The 15,384-nt window shown below is 40.5% G+C and overlaps 1 protein-coding gene across 1 annotated transcript in view; it reads left to right on the forward strand.

The window, feature by feature from the left end:
* Positions 1–15,384, forward strand: part of LOC306884335 (attractin-like protein 1) — a 270,253-nt gene that overhangs the window by 250,754 nt on the left and 4,115 nt on the right. Inside the window, exon 29 of the mRNA XM_079440107.1 lies at positions 44–152. Within this exon, the coding sequence (XP_079296233.1) occupies positions 44–152 (109 nt within the window). The remainder of the gene's footprint in view (positions 1–43; positions 153–15,384) is intronic.

The following is a 15,384-nucleotide window of genomic DNA, read 5'->3' on the forward strand; positions in this document are numbered from 1 at the left end:
ATATGTATCTTGCAGTGAGTTAATCACTCTTCTTTTCTCCCAGGCTGGTCCCATAGCGATGGAGCCATGTTCTGGGAATTGTGCTGCTGTGCAAACATTGCTGATGAGTCTTCCACGGGCATCTTCTGGAGTGCCTCCCCCTGGCCAGTGTGGTGAGAACACACAATTCAACATTCACTTAACATTTTATCTCCACATGCAATTTTAACATACAGTTCGATAATTGTTTTTATTTATTTATATATTTACATATTTGTCCCTACAGCAAAAATCTCTGAAGCACAGTTAAAAAAAAAAAAAATGCATTGGCTGGGAATCGAACCTAGGCCAAGGAATGTGGATTGAGTTTCAGCTTAATGTACAGTTACATTGATACATATACATAGATTTATAGCAAAAATCCCTGTAGCACAGTTGAAAGAAAACAGCATTTGCATTGGCCGGGAATCGAACCCGGGCCTCCCGCGTGGCAGGCGAGAATTCTACCACTGAACCACCAATGAGGAATGTGGGCGGGGTTTGAGTTTTAAAGGAACCTTTAACCCTTTAATAGGCAATGTGTACTACAGGATACATATTCTTTGCTGTTTATAGGAGGCATGAGAGAGAATTTTTAACCCAATATCATCACTTAATATAGATGGGACTTTTTGGACTATGTGGCTTAGTTCAAGTTTTTCCATGGTGCAAGACATAGCTTCAAACATTGACTTAAGATGCTGAAAGGCGAAAGATGTTCCCCCAACTAATCCAACCCCTTGCCACACGGGCCGAGGCCTGGCGGGCCATCCCCGGAGTGTCACAGTGGGTTCTGGGGATTATAGAAGGAGGTTATACACTTCAATTCGCTCGAAGACCCCCGCGGTACAGCGCCAGGGTCTCCACCAACTGCAATGGTTCGAACAAAGCGTGACAATGGGTTTGGTTTACAGAAGGAAGGTTGTTACAACTAGTGTTGTCAAAAATATCGATATTTCGATAAATATCGATACTGAAATATCTGAACGGTACCACTATTAATTTCCCGAAGTATCGATACACCGATACTAGCCGAGCTGTCACTTTCACTTCTCTCCAAGGGCGCGTGGACAAGCACCACACGTGACCGCACTCGTCTCCTTCGCTCTGGTTAAATAGCAAAAGTGAAGTGAATAGAAAGATGACTGCTCTGGTTGTTAAAGAACACAGCAGGAGCGCTATCTGTAGGGATCTATGATCTCCGCGATGCAGAGAACGCGCATGGAATCCAGTCATAAAAACGGAATTTACAGTTTAACGCGGAATGTCACGGAATTTGTCAAAGTTTGGATGAATTAATCAAAAGTAGGTCATTACACTTAAATCAATCGCGATATGGACTAGTATCTAGTGGAGGAAACTAGAGTCGCAATTCCAACATGGCGACTCTAGGAGCCTGTGGCAGGGACTTAGAACCATCACGGACTATAAAACACCACCCTCCAGATCGGGGAATGCGGACGCCTCTCTGGCTGACGAGCTGAACACTTTTTATGCTCGCTTCGAGGCTGCAGCTAATCACGCTAACGGCGCTAGCAGTGCTAACTGCATGCACGCTGAGGAAGCCGGTGAGGACAACGTATTCACCATCACGGAGCATGACGTGAGGAGGGCATTCAAGAGAGTGAACATCAGGAAGGCAGCAGGACCAGATGGCATCACAGGTCGGGTTCTGAAGGCCTGCGCTGACCAGCTAGCACCGGTGTTCACCGAGATCTTCAACCTCTCCCTGGAACAGTCCATAGTCCCCTCATGCTTTAAGCAGTCCACCATTGTTCCTGTCCCCAAGAAACCGCAGCCCACCTGCCTAAACGACTATCGCCCTGTAGCCCTCACATCAGTGGTGATGAAGTGCTTTGAGAGACTGGTCAGAGACTTCATCATTGCATCACTACCAGACACACTGGATCCACTACAGTTTGCATACAGACATAACCGCTCCACGGAGGATGCCATCTCACACCTCCTCCACACCACAACAAGTCACCTGGACTGCAGAAAAGGGAATTATGTAAAAATGCTGTTTGTGGACTACAGTTCAGCGTTTAACACCATAATTCCCTCCACACTCACCTCCAAGTTGGAGGTCCTTGGTCTCAGCACATCCTTGTGCCAATGGATCTCCAGCTTCCTGAAGGACAGACAGCAAGCCGTACGGATGGGTAAACACACCTCATCCTCCATCACCCTAAGCACCGGAGCCCCTCAAGGTTGTGTTCTGAGCCCCCTGCTGTACTCACTGTACACTTATGACTGTGTGGCCACTTCCAACTCCACCACCATCATTAAGTTTGCTGATGACACTGTTGTGTTGGGCCTGATCTCAGACAACGACGAGACGGCCTACATACAGGAGATTAAGAACCTGGAGAGTTGGTGCCAGGTGAATAGTCTACACCTGAACATCAGCAAAACTAAGGAGCTGATAGTGGACTTCAGTACGAAGCAGGAGCGGTCGTACCAGCCGATCACGATCAGCGGGACTCCAGTGGAGAGAGTGGACAGCTTCAGATACCTGGGTGTTCACATCACGCAGGACTTGACTTGGTCCTGTCATACCAGCACCCTGGTGAAGAAGGCCAGGCAGCGTCTGTACCATCTGAGACGCTTAAAGGACTTTAGACTTCCCTCTCGGGTGCTTAAGACTTTTTACACCTGCACCATCGAGAGCGTCCTGACGGGCAGCATCACTTCCTGGTTCGGGAACTGCACTATGCAGGACAGACGAGCCCTCCAGAGGGTGGTGCGTTCAGCGGAACGTACCATTCACACCGAGCTCCCTAACCTGCAGGACATCTACAGCAAGCGGTGCCTGACCAGGGCCAGGAAGATAGTGAAGGACCTCAGCCATCCCAACAATGGACTCTTTTCTCTGCTGCGTTCAGGGAGACGCTTCCGCTCCATGAAGGCGAACACAGAGAGAATGAGGAGGAGCTTCTTCCCGCAGGCCATTCGGAGTCTAAACCACTCTCCACTCTAATCACATCACCCCACACTTCCACTTTGCACATTTTTCAAGTACAATCTGCACTAATTTGTAGAAGGTTACGAAAGGATAAATGAGTGGGACTTACATACCATTTGTCTTTGTCTTTAGTATCCTTTTACTCACTTATACACTTTACTGCACTGCACAGCACAGCACACGGACACTTTATCACTGACATACACTTTACTTTTTATAGAATCTATATAGAATCATATTCTATTTTTTATTCTCATATCTATTTGTTATTTTATTTTATTGCTAGTTTATTCTGTATATATGTTTACTGTACTTTTTCTATTTGTATTTTTGTAAACTTGAGGTTTTTCTAATTTTGTTGGACAATTTGTTGGACAGTCGTACAATACATTTCACTACATGTCGTACTACGTATGTATATGTATGTGACAAATAAAATTTGAATTTGAATTTGATTTTGAATTTGATATCTGTAAATATTAAGCTGCAAAAGTCGATTTAAATATGAATCCTGCATGTTCTGCGCGTCTCTGTGTGAATGTGCTGCACGTGCGGTTGTGTTTACTAATGTGGCGCTCGCGGTGATTTCAGCGTCTGCTGTCTCAATGAGGACATAAATACATCAACAATATCTCCAGAACTGATCTGAAAGGCACTTTACGAGCATTTTACCATTTAATTTGAGTAAAACTAGCGTCATATCATACACACACAGAACTTTAAAAGTATTCCCGACAACCCGTCAAAATAAAAGTTCGGTTTAACTTAGCCTATTAAAGACCGTGTGCCAGAAATAGGCTATATTACTATTATTTAGTAGAATGTACATAATACTACTACTTACTACTGCTGTTAATTTTTTTAAAAGAAATAATCACAAAATATTTTAATTTTAATAGTAAATCCCCTTCTTTAGCCAAAAATGTAAATGTTTAATTTTCATTAATTCAAATATAAATTAATTAAAATTGTTTTATGCCTTCATCTGATATCCAGTAAAATTTAAATACACAGCACAGAATTTCTGAGGGGGAAAACACATTTCATAAGGCTACTGTAAGAATAAATAAAAATTGTTTGTATGCATTCAAATAATAGACATGCTAAAACATAGAATTTGGTAACAATAAAACATAAGGTGAGAAAAAAATAAAACATTTCATACGGCCCTAAACGTGTCATTTTTGTTACACTTTTAATAAATTAAATGTTAAATTGTATAATTTTCATGATTTTAATGAATTAGCCATGCTTTTAGATTAATAGCATTTAATTTGACCATTAAAAAAAAAAGAGTCCAGAAAAATTAAAATGGAAAAAAACAGAATCCAGAAAAATTTAAATGGAAAAAATTTAATGTAGAAAAAAATAAAACGGAATTTGGGGAAAAATAAAACTGATTTCACAGGGCCCTATGTCTGTAAATATTTTGGTTATGAAGCAAATGAGAATATCAAAAAATAGAACTTTGGATTTTAATTAGTACACGTATTAGTAAACGTTAGTTTCAATTAACATTTAACTAAGATTAATAAAAGATTAATAAATAAATCAACAAATGCAGTACCTCAAGATATTTTTTTGTTCATGTAAAATATACCGCATGTTCTCGACTTGTTACATTTATCTTTAAATTAAAAAAATACTAATTTTTTTCTAATATTGTGGCAGTTTTTTTCTCCGTGGTATCGAAAATAGTATTGAATATCGATATTTTTCAAGGTATCGTATCGAAGTTAGAAATTCCAGTATCGTGACAACACTAGTTACAACAGAAGCCTCCAACACAGGTTGCGGGGCTCTGTGCAATGGCAAACCGACCTTCGGCTCCTGGACGAACGCAGACGGACAGATGCACATCAACTGCCTCGAAATGACGGCAGTATGTTGAGCTCTTCAGTTCTTCCTGCCAGTCCTGAAGGGACACCACGTACTAGTCTGCTCGGAAAACATGTCGGTGGTGTCATACATAAATCGCCAGGGTGGGCTCACCTCGAAACGCCTTTTCGATATGGCAGAGCTCCTCTTAGTATGGGCACATCTCAACCTGCGTTCACTGAGAGCAGCTCATGTGCCCGGCGTGCTGAACCAAGGAGCAGACATGCTCTCTCGGAACAACGTCCCCTCAGAGGAGTGGATGCGCCACCCACAGACGATTCAGGAAATCTGGCAGATCTTTGGCAGGGCAGAGGTCGACCTCTTCGCCTCCAAAGACAACTCTCACTGCCAGATTTACTTTTCGAAGAGCGAGGAGAGCAACCTCCTTCTATATGCTTTTCCCCCGATTGCTCTGATTCCTCAGGTAATCAGGCGAATCAGGGAATGCAAGCACATAGTGCTTCTAGTGGCCCCACTCTGGAAGAACCAGCTTTGGATCCCGGAGTTATCTCAGCTGCTAATAGCGGCTCTGTGGCCCATTCCCCTGAGGCGAGACCTCCTCTCTCAGGCGAACAGAACAATCTGGCACCCCCAGCCCGAGCTGTGGGACCTGCATCTATGGGCATTCGATGGGACTCAATAGATCTCCCCGAGAATTTCCTGAATACCATTGAACAGGCTAGAACCCCATCCACGAGACGCCTCTAAGTGGTCGGTTTTCTCCACCTTGTGTCAAGCCCGTGGTGAGGACCTGACAACATGTGACATATCAGTGATATTGTCATATCTACAGGAGCTGTTGGATAAGGGCCGCGCCCCTTCCACGCTCTGAGTCTACGTGGCAGCTATAGCAGCTTCTCACGCTCCTATAGCCGGACAGCCGGTGGGCCGGAACAACCTGGTTGTCCGTTTCCTGAGGGGATCTAGGAGGCTCCATCCACCCCGACCCCTCACAGTCCCTGCATGGGACCTGCCCACGGTCCTGAGAGCCCTGAAGGGCCCTCCTTTTGAGCCACTACAATCTGCAAGCTTAAAAACACTGTCGCTCAAGACCGCTCTGCTACTAGCACTAGCATCGGTGAAGCGAGTAGGTGACTTGCAGGCTCTCTCTGTGAACCCTGCCTGTCTGTCATTTAAAAACAAAGGGTGATAGAGCTTTTTCGATTGCTGCCCCTCGTCTTTGGAATCAACTGCCACTGGACATTCGCCTTGCACCTTCTATTACAACTTTTAAAATGAAGTTGAAAACATATCTTTATTCCCAGGCATTTTAATTTTATTTTATGTTTATCTTTGACTTTGTTCAGCACTTTGGTCAGCTCTGCTGAGATAAATGTGCTATATAAATAAACTTTACTTACTTACTTACTTACTTACTTACTTACTTGAGTTTGGGCCTAAACGACTCTAAAGTCGTCCTAAAACCAAAACAAGGCTATGTCCCTAAGGCGCTCTACACTCTGTTTAGAGCCCAGGTTATTACGCTCTCTGCGCTCCCCTCTTCTGAGGAGGACCGAGAGTTCAACCTTCTCTGCCCGGTCAGGGCATTGAGAATGTACATCGAGCGTTCCGCGCCCCTTAGGCAGACGGAACAACACTTTGTCTGATTTGGCGGCCGCACCAAGGGGTCTCCGGTCACAAAGCACAGAATATCTCGATGGTTAGTTGACGCTATCGCACTAGCATACTCCTCCCTGGGCCTCCAGAGCCCCATTGGAGTGAGAGCCCATTCCACTAGAGGTGTGGCCTCTTCTTGGGCATGGTCTAGTGGTGTGTCCATGGCAGACATTTGTGCGGCGGCCGGCTGGGCCTCGCCGTCCACATTTGCCAGGTTCTATAACTTGGATGTCCCAGCCCTACAGGCTCGGGTTCTCTCTGCGTAAAGGTCACACACCTCTCTTGGGCTGTCCCCTCAGGCATTGCCTGATTCTCCAAGTACGCTCTTGGCCCCATCCCTGGTGCTGAGGCTGTACTTATGACCATTGAAACGATCTCTAGGAGTTCGGTCCTCATGCCTCCTGCAGGACTTTTCCTGCTCATAATTGGTCCCTCTGAGCCTTATTGCTCAAGGCCAGTTTATGTTGTCGTTTCTCTTCATGGCATGGCGGGATTGTATTTGTTCCCCATAGCGTCTAGCGACGCAGTACGAGTGAAGTATCGACAGGGAACGTACCCGGTTACTAACGTAACCTCGGTTCCCTTAGATACAGGAACAAGTACTGCGTACTATGCCATGCCGTGCAGCTGCACGACTCAGGTCGTCGCTTCAGTAGAATTGGCCTGTTTTCCTATGGCGAAGCGCCTGCTTATATAGCCAGATGACCCCGCCCCTTTTGGCGGGCTCTGGCGGACCTTGCCGCCTTAGGCTCGTGCAGTACCACTGACGTGCAGTCACACTGCGTGATTGAAAAAGTCTTCAGTCCTCAGAGAAAAAGGAGTTTTTTGCAGTACCCGTATCTAAGGGAACCAAGGTTACGTCAGTAACCGAGTACGTTTTACCAACTCCCCTAGAGTTAAACAGTTGAGTTTTACCATTTTCGAATCCATTCAGCCGATCTCCGGGTCTGGCGGTAGCACTTTTAGCTTAGCTTAGCATAGATCATTGAATCTGATTAGACCGATAGCATCTCGCTCAAAAACGACCAAGAGTTTCAACATTTTTCCTATTTAAAACTTGACTCTTCTGAAGTTACATCGTGTAATAAGATGGAAAAAATTTAGATTTTCTAGACCAATATGGCTAGGAACTATACTCTCATTCCGGCGTAATAATAAAGGAACTTTGCTGCCGTACCATGGGTGCACCAGGCGCAATGACATTACACAGCGCCTGAAAATAGTCCCCAGCTATATCATAACTAGTTACCTAGCTGGGGACTATTTTCAGGCACTGCGTAATATCACTGTGCCTGCTGCACCCATGGTACAGCAGCAAAGTTCCTTGATTATTACGCCAGAATGAGAGTATATTATTTAGCTACCAACATTCTTCAAAATATCTTTCATGTTGTGAAACAATCTCTAAAATATTTTATAATTATTATTTATTTCTTTTAGTTTAGATTAACTCTTCTTATTGTTTTTATTCGATCAGAGAGATACAAAAACAATTACAACAACTGTTTTGACCTATAATTATTATTGTTTTAATTCAATTATAAAAGTAAATAAATTAAAATAATACGTAATAGTAAGCGTTAATTACAGGATGCTACCAGATGGTGTAGTTATGACATCTACCAGTATTAGGCTAACCAGCCGAACACTGACCTTTTGGTCTCTCGCTGTCTACATCTCATATTGTTCTCATCCTGTCTCACATGCATACCCTTCCTCATCCTTTCTCTTTTTCTTTCTCTTTGTCTCTGTGGTGTGGCTGTGTTCATCATGTAACCGTGACGAATGAGCTGAAAAATGATCTGCTGTAAATGGTACTGCAGCAGGAAGTAGTGGTTCAGAGACGAAACACTTGCAGCACTCTGCAAGCCAGCAACATCTTCCGACTGCAATATGACACAGACACCACTGCATCTCATTGAAAGACAGAAAAAAAACAAGAAAGATAAAGAATGGGAGGGGTGGGAAAAAAGGAGAGAGAGAGAGGAATAAAGGATTAAAGATGAGGTGAAAACAAGAGATAAAATGCATGTTGGGAGTCCAATAGTGCTGACTGATCAGAGAAATAAATCTGACAGGGATAATGTTATCCCAAAGGAAAATCAAATCCAAATACTCTATAACACTCAGTAAATGTACGCCTTTATCTCTTAAGCCAGCCCCCTTATTCCAGCACGCTAAGTATGCGCTCTGTGAGGGCCTAATACTTGCTCTTTGATTTAATGAACACTGGCACATGTGAATCTGTAGGCTCCTGCACCGCTGCTGCTCTTGATAAAGACTGAAAAGGCGTATTTGGCCTGATACTCTGACGCTGAAGGCATATGACAGATTTTTGGAGATGGTTTGGTTGAGATGCCGGATGCTTTTGTGTTTTACAGACACATATAGCAATGGTGAATCATAAAATATGCAACAACATTTCACCTTGAATTACACTAAAATTTAGAGCGATTCGGCCTGCAGCATATGGTAATGCCACTCATAGATAATGGAGAACGTGTAAACAAGGCTTAGATCAAAAGAATGTTTATGTTCAAGATTTTATCAGTGTTAAGGCAGAATTGTGCTTGCCTAAAGGTCTACTGAAGTGTTATTTTCTTAAAGAGGAAGTGTGTCATTGCTGCACCACTAGTGACACCAAACAGAATAAAAAAAATACAAAAAATATTGATGAAAACAATGATTGAAAAAGTTCTCCAAGTTTCAAACATTCCCATCTGTGTAGGCTGTCTGCATGCAGCCCAAACGTAGTAACCACACACGCCATCTGTGCCTGAATTTGTCTTCAAATCTGGACCATTGCATTCAGGAACTACTCAAAGAAGATTGAAAATGGCAATAAAAACATCAGAGATGAAATGACAACAGTGTTTGAGTTTGGACGGTTGGTGGCGAAAAAAGCATAGGCTTCAGACAGCAATTCCATTTGGTGCAGAAATTATATACTTCACCTTTAACATAAAAAAGGGCTGTCAAGAAGTTAGGTGATTGCTTATGCACTAGATACTGTTGTAGGTCACTAGATACATTAATGGTGGTTCAATTTAAAATCAGTGTTTGGATATTTAACATCAGTTATGTATTATGGATGTATATGTCCAGCTTACAGGCAATTCAATGCCTCTCAAGTGTGATATTGTTTAAAAGTTGCAGTGAAGGGTAAAGTAAGGAGAGATGTCAATATAGAAGACATTTGGTGTGAATGGTTGTCTTAGCTTATTCTTTTGCTTTCATCTGAAAAGCACTCAAGGAGAGGACAGGGAAAGGTCATGCTAGATCAAATCTGAACTGTGGAGCACAAACAATTTCTCTCAGAAGAACAATCCATATACAAAAAGCCAGCTACATATATATTTGTAGCATTGCCTTTATGCTCTTGAAATTTGACACTGTAAGAATGTAAATTACAGACTGTCTTTTTTATATTTTAAGGTATTTAGATCAATAAATTGTGCTTTACAATGAATTACAGCCTTTTTATGCATAGTTCTTCTGTTTTGCTGTATAACGACATTAAATGCAGGGTAGGGATTGACAAAATGTATTCATTTGTTCCTCAAGATTCTGTCTTACTCTTTTATTTCCCCAGAACATTCCAGCAGTAGTGTGGCATTTTGAGTTTGTCCTTTGGCGTTTCTGTTCCTCTGTTTGTTGTTTAGTGAACCTGCTTTTGGTTGCTTCTCTTGCTTAAAAATGATTCTGATGGCGATATTTCGGCATTTTAGTCATCTAAAAAAGTAGGCATGCTAGTTATGTTTGAGAAGCTATAAAGAGAAAAGAGACTATAAAAGGATTTCTTTGTTTTTTTTTTTCTCATTCATCTCAGTCTTTTCCTCAACAAGGGCAATATTTCAGACAGCAGGTCTGCAGAAAGCATCAAAGAGAATAGCCAAAGCCTTCTCAGTGTACTTGTGCGGTTTATAAACCAGACGGTCGTGCAGAGGTCATATTGCTCTTGAGCCATGAGTGATATCACTTCCTGTCTTTTCATCCTTTGCACTGTCAGCGTCTCCTCACAGCTCACTTTGGGTCTTTAATTCACGTTTTAATGCAAACTCAATATAAAATTATGGATTGCAGTCAAAATGAAAGCCTATTCGCAACCCATTTTATGACTGTTATGAGACATATTTTTAAAGTGAAACGATGTTATTTTGCAGAAAATTATTTTACTGTAAAAAGTGGTTGTTATTTACAAGAATGGAGCCTGATAGAGTGTGAGTTTGCAGAAAAAATACTTAAATAACTGTTTGGATGCTGCTTAAAATTAGCTACAGCATTCAAACATTTGGAGTCAGAGAAAGATTTTTTTAAATAAATCGTACTTTTATTAATAAAGGGCACATTCAGTTATTTAAAAGTGTTAGTAAAATCAACGTTACATACGATTTCTATTTAAATAAACAGTTCTAAAATATTAAGCAGCACAACTGTTGTCAGCACTGATAATAAATGTTTCTTGCCCAGGAAATCAGCATATTAGTAACTGCTGGAAATTCAATTTTGCCATCACAGGAATAAATTTATAAAATTTGATTTAAAATTTCAAAGATGATTTTTAGTTTTGAAATAACATACACTAATGAATCGTTCAATCAAAATTGATTCAGCTGATTTAGTGAAAAGCACTTTATTGTTCTGTATTTGTTGCATTATTTGATGTCATATCACATGCTTATCATGTATAAAACTGAACCCTCACAAGCACACACACACTTCCACACTTACACAGGTGAACGTAGCAAGTCTCACACTGAGAGTCAGGTGGAAACAGCAGAGCACAACATCTGTTTGTAAGATAACAGATTGATTCTCCTGCCAGTGCACCCACAGCTCTCAGACAACATATCAGCAGAGTACTTGCAAAACACGATCCCACTTTTCATACCTCTCATCTGCTTAGTCAGATGAAGAGGTACACCGCCAGTGACTGGGACAGTCAAGGAGGGTGTAAAGTGAACAGGTAGCAGTAATAAACACGGAAAGTCATTCCAATCCCTCCACATTTCATTTTTACAGCTAGCATTTCAGTCAAACATAGATCTTCTGTGTAAGTAAGGAACATTGGAGTACAATAAGTACAGGAAAATACAGCGTCGTCTGATCATTATTGCAAAATAAGCCTAGACAGAGTGATCAACTCCCTGATGTGAAACTCCCTGAAAGGGTTTATTTTGTGGTAATGACCAGCTGACTGTACATTATTGCATTTCAATAGCTACTTGTCAATAAATACATGTACATTAACAAGGTTCTACTTTGCTTCTGCTTGCCAAAAATTATATTAGTTAATATTTTTGGTTAATTTCACGACCTTTAACGCTGTAAATCAGGATATAGGCTGATGGTGTTACAGAGTATCCTCCCAGTATGTTTTTTCCTTCTTTTTGTTTTTTTATGAGAAAGCCTGCAATGTCTCTATATTGCCTGTTTACCCTTTTAAAATGTCCATTTAGTGCATTTAAAGCACAGTCAGCACCGTAGGGATGTCGCATAGGGAGTGAATGAGAGTGTAGTCTTTTGATAGTTTTATAAGCGAGCAACAAAGCCAAATTGATTTATTCTGACCTGCTTTATCTGCTGCTACAATCTGTCGTGGCAGACTGACTTATTTATAACCCTTTTAAGCAAATGCCTTTCAGGGTACTTTAAAAATATTCCTCTTCGTGGAATCATAATGCTTATCATTTTGTAAACAAAAATAATATTACAGGTTGTCTTGGCTTCTGTACAGCACGTTCCGTAACTATTGCTAGATTGAAGGTCATTGCACACGGAGTCTGAAATTTTTGCATGCTTTTTCCGTTTTTTTTTGTATTCCCCATCCTTTCCTATCAAAATGCATGCTACGGAATGCGAAAATGCAGAAAATCGAACCGATCCGAATTTTTTTGGACGGACCAACATTTTGGACTCCTTTGGATATTAGTGTGCAGAGACCTTAGTTATTATCATTCAAAATAGTAACTGTTTATAGGTAAATAGGTTGTCACTGACCAGCACATAGTTGCTATGCTGAATTTGTATGAGAAGATTTCAGTTCATTTTCTAAAAACTTAGAGAATGTTAATAGCATGTAGACACAGGTTACTCAAGTGGATGAGAAAGAAAATAAATGCGTTAAAGACATAAACCACCATTTTATTTTAAAAGGAAGCATTAAAAGTGACTGAAAATACATTGATAATGTCATGAACAATTTCAAATAAATGATGTTCTTTAAAACTTTCTATTCACCAAAGAATCAGAGTTTTCACAAAAATATTATACAGCACAACTGTTGTCAACATTGATAATTATTAGAATTATTTCTTGAGCGGCAAGAAAATTCAGCTTTACCATCACAGATTTTTTGAAACTGTAATTATATTTCACAATAGTACTGTTTTTTCTGTATTTTTGATCAAATAAATGCAGACTTGGTAAGCATGAGAGATTTTGTTCTGGAACAGTACTGTATAACAGTGAAATAAGTAAAAGCGAAAAAAAAGCTTTTTTTAAATAATATCAAAAGTTGAAAGCTGTTTTTAAAGTAGAGTAAAGCTTCTTTAGTCTATGCAATAGTATGTAACTTGCTTTTTTCTGTTTAGTACAATAAATTACATAATCACAGAGCATTCTGTTACATCGTCTATATAGATTTATGATATTGTAAATGCATACTTATACTTTAATCAGTGAATATTATTGCACATGCACATCTTTTGCTTGTTAACAGAGAGAGAGAGCATGTATTCCATAGCATGCATTTATTTATTTTTACTTTTACCTTTACATCTAATTTGTTTACAATGTATTGATGGCTATTTCTGGTTCTTCTTGGTTGTAGCCTTAGACTACTTAAAATATTTGAAATAATGTGTTGAAGTGATGTGGAAATGTAATGTGGTCAAATCCTGGAACTAGTTTATAGCCATTATAAAACATAATCAATGCCCTAATATGTCTCTCAGCCAATCATAATCAAGTGTTCATCAGTGCCACAGTATAAACACATGTAAACATTTTTCAGAACTATCCAATGCAAAAGACACAATTGAGTTTCCATGAAGCCTCTTTCTGAGAAAAGTTATAAGCACAAGTGTTCCGCTGCTGCTGCTGTAAACATGTTATTAGCAATTATGTATTGTAATTAGTGGCATGACAGGTGTTCGGCTGTGCACGTTTGAGTACTCAAAATTTGCTCTCAAGGTTACAGTGCATACAAGTACACACTCCCATTTTCTCTCTTGCCTTTTTCCAGCATGTTGTTTATGAGATGTAAAGTAGCTAATTGTGCAGCTTGTTAGCAAGGGCATGTAGGCGCAGACCTGTCTAATCTGTTTGTTGGTGATGTGCTGTGTTTTCTCTCTCTCTCTCCTCACTCAAGCTTTTGTGTTGGGAGGAACACATTTGACCTTATCATGTCAGGTAACTCAGCTGTGGTCAATGTGACCAGTCTGTGACCGACAGTGATAGCAGCACAAAGAGGAGGGTGGCCATTATTGACCCTGTGAGGAGTGAACTGGCACTCTTGCGTTCATGGACAGGGCTGAATTAACTCTGCAAAACCACCAGCTCTGATAAGGCTTTTTTTCACACGTTTTTGTTAATGGCCACTGTCATTTTTAGGGGATAATAGATTATAGAGCAGTTCTTGGAGAAACTACTTTGAAATTAGCTTGACATGTTAGAAGCTACTCATCATTTAAAAGTTAAACTACAGTAAAGACTTTTTTTAATGAAGTAGTTAAGGCTGGGAATATACTGAACAGTTTTTTCTCATTTGAAGTCTGTACAAGTCAACATCCAACAAGTTTGATATTTTGAGCTAATTTTAAAACACATATTGTATTGTATAATGTCATGTTTTCAGCACTCTTCTTAAACTCCCATTGCAATATATACACTGCTTGGCTAGTTTTTAAGGACTCAGAAAACAACGCCACAACAACTGCAGTCAGATCCTCTACATAATTTTGTATGTTTTTCTTGCGTTTTCCTAGCAATGTTTGTTTTTTCTTTCCAAATTTATTTATTTATGTATGTATTTATTTATTTATTTTTGCCCTTTTAGAAGCTTGACAGCGTTTGGTCACTATGATCTGTCATATGGCAATAGCTACTTAAATAGCTACCGAAAAAAAGTAGGAAACAACATATGGATGAATAAATAATGGCATAATTGTCATTTTTGAGTGAACTATCCATTTAATTGTGTTGGGCCTCTAAGCAGATGGTTTAAAACCTCTTTGGTCAGCAGAAAACTGAAAGGCGAAATCTGAAGTTCTGCTAATGCGGAAAGTGATGTCAGCTGTATGCAAGATTTATCGTAGAATTAAGCAGTGAATATAATTATAAAATATGCCACTTATAGCTCAGTCATTTCAGCTAAAGAAAAAGCATAAACTTTATTATCTCTTTTCTTCACTTCTAAACTTCTAAACTCCATTAGCATCCGTTACTGGGCTGATGTTTGCATGCTAGCCCTTTTAGCCGCTGTCACCTATACTGGCAGGCCTGTGTTGTACAATAAACACCAAGTGAGTTCATTATCCTAACCTTAATCACACGAGTAACATTGACGTTAAATGATGCTGTTGACCCCTGCCACACCAGATGTCATGTCCTACCAATGGCTTGCGAATGACGGGTGAAGTCATTATGACTCAAGGAAATAGAAAGTCAGGTTGAGAGTGTTTTCCCTCTCAGAGTAACCTTGGCATCACACTGAGGCTGGAGTGTGGCTGATTACTTGCGGAAAACACTCATCAGTTGAAAGAGTGACCTTGGTGTGGCATAATGACACTTTGTGAAGAGGCAGGTGGTGCGAAGAGACAGCTGCTCGTTCGGCTCCCGCAGAGACATTCTTCCGATTATCTCTGGGACTTGTCTCACGCGCATCGCTCATGGCAAACGTGGAC

The sequence above is a fragment of the Barbus barbus genome (assembly GCF_936440315.1).
Source record: "Barbus barbus genome assembly, chromosome: 18".
NCBI classification, from domain to species: domain Eukaryota; kingdom Metazoa; phylum Chordata; class Actinopteri; order Cypriniformes; family Cyprinidae; genus Barbus; species Barbus barbus.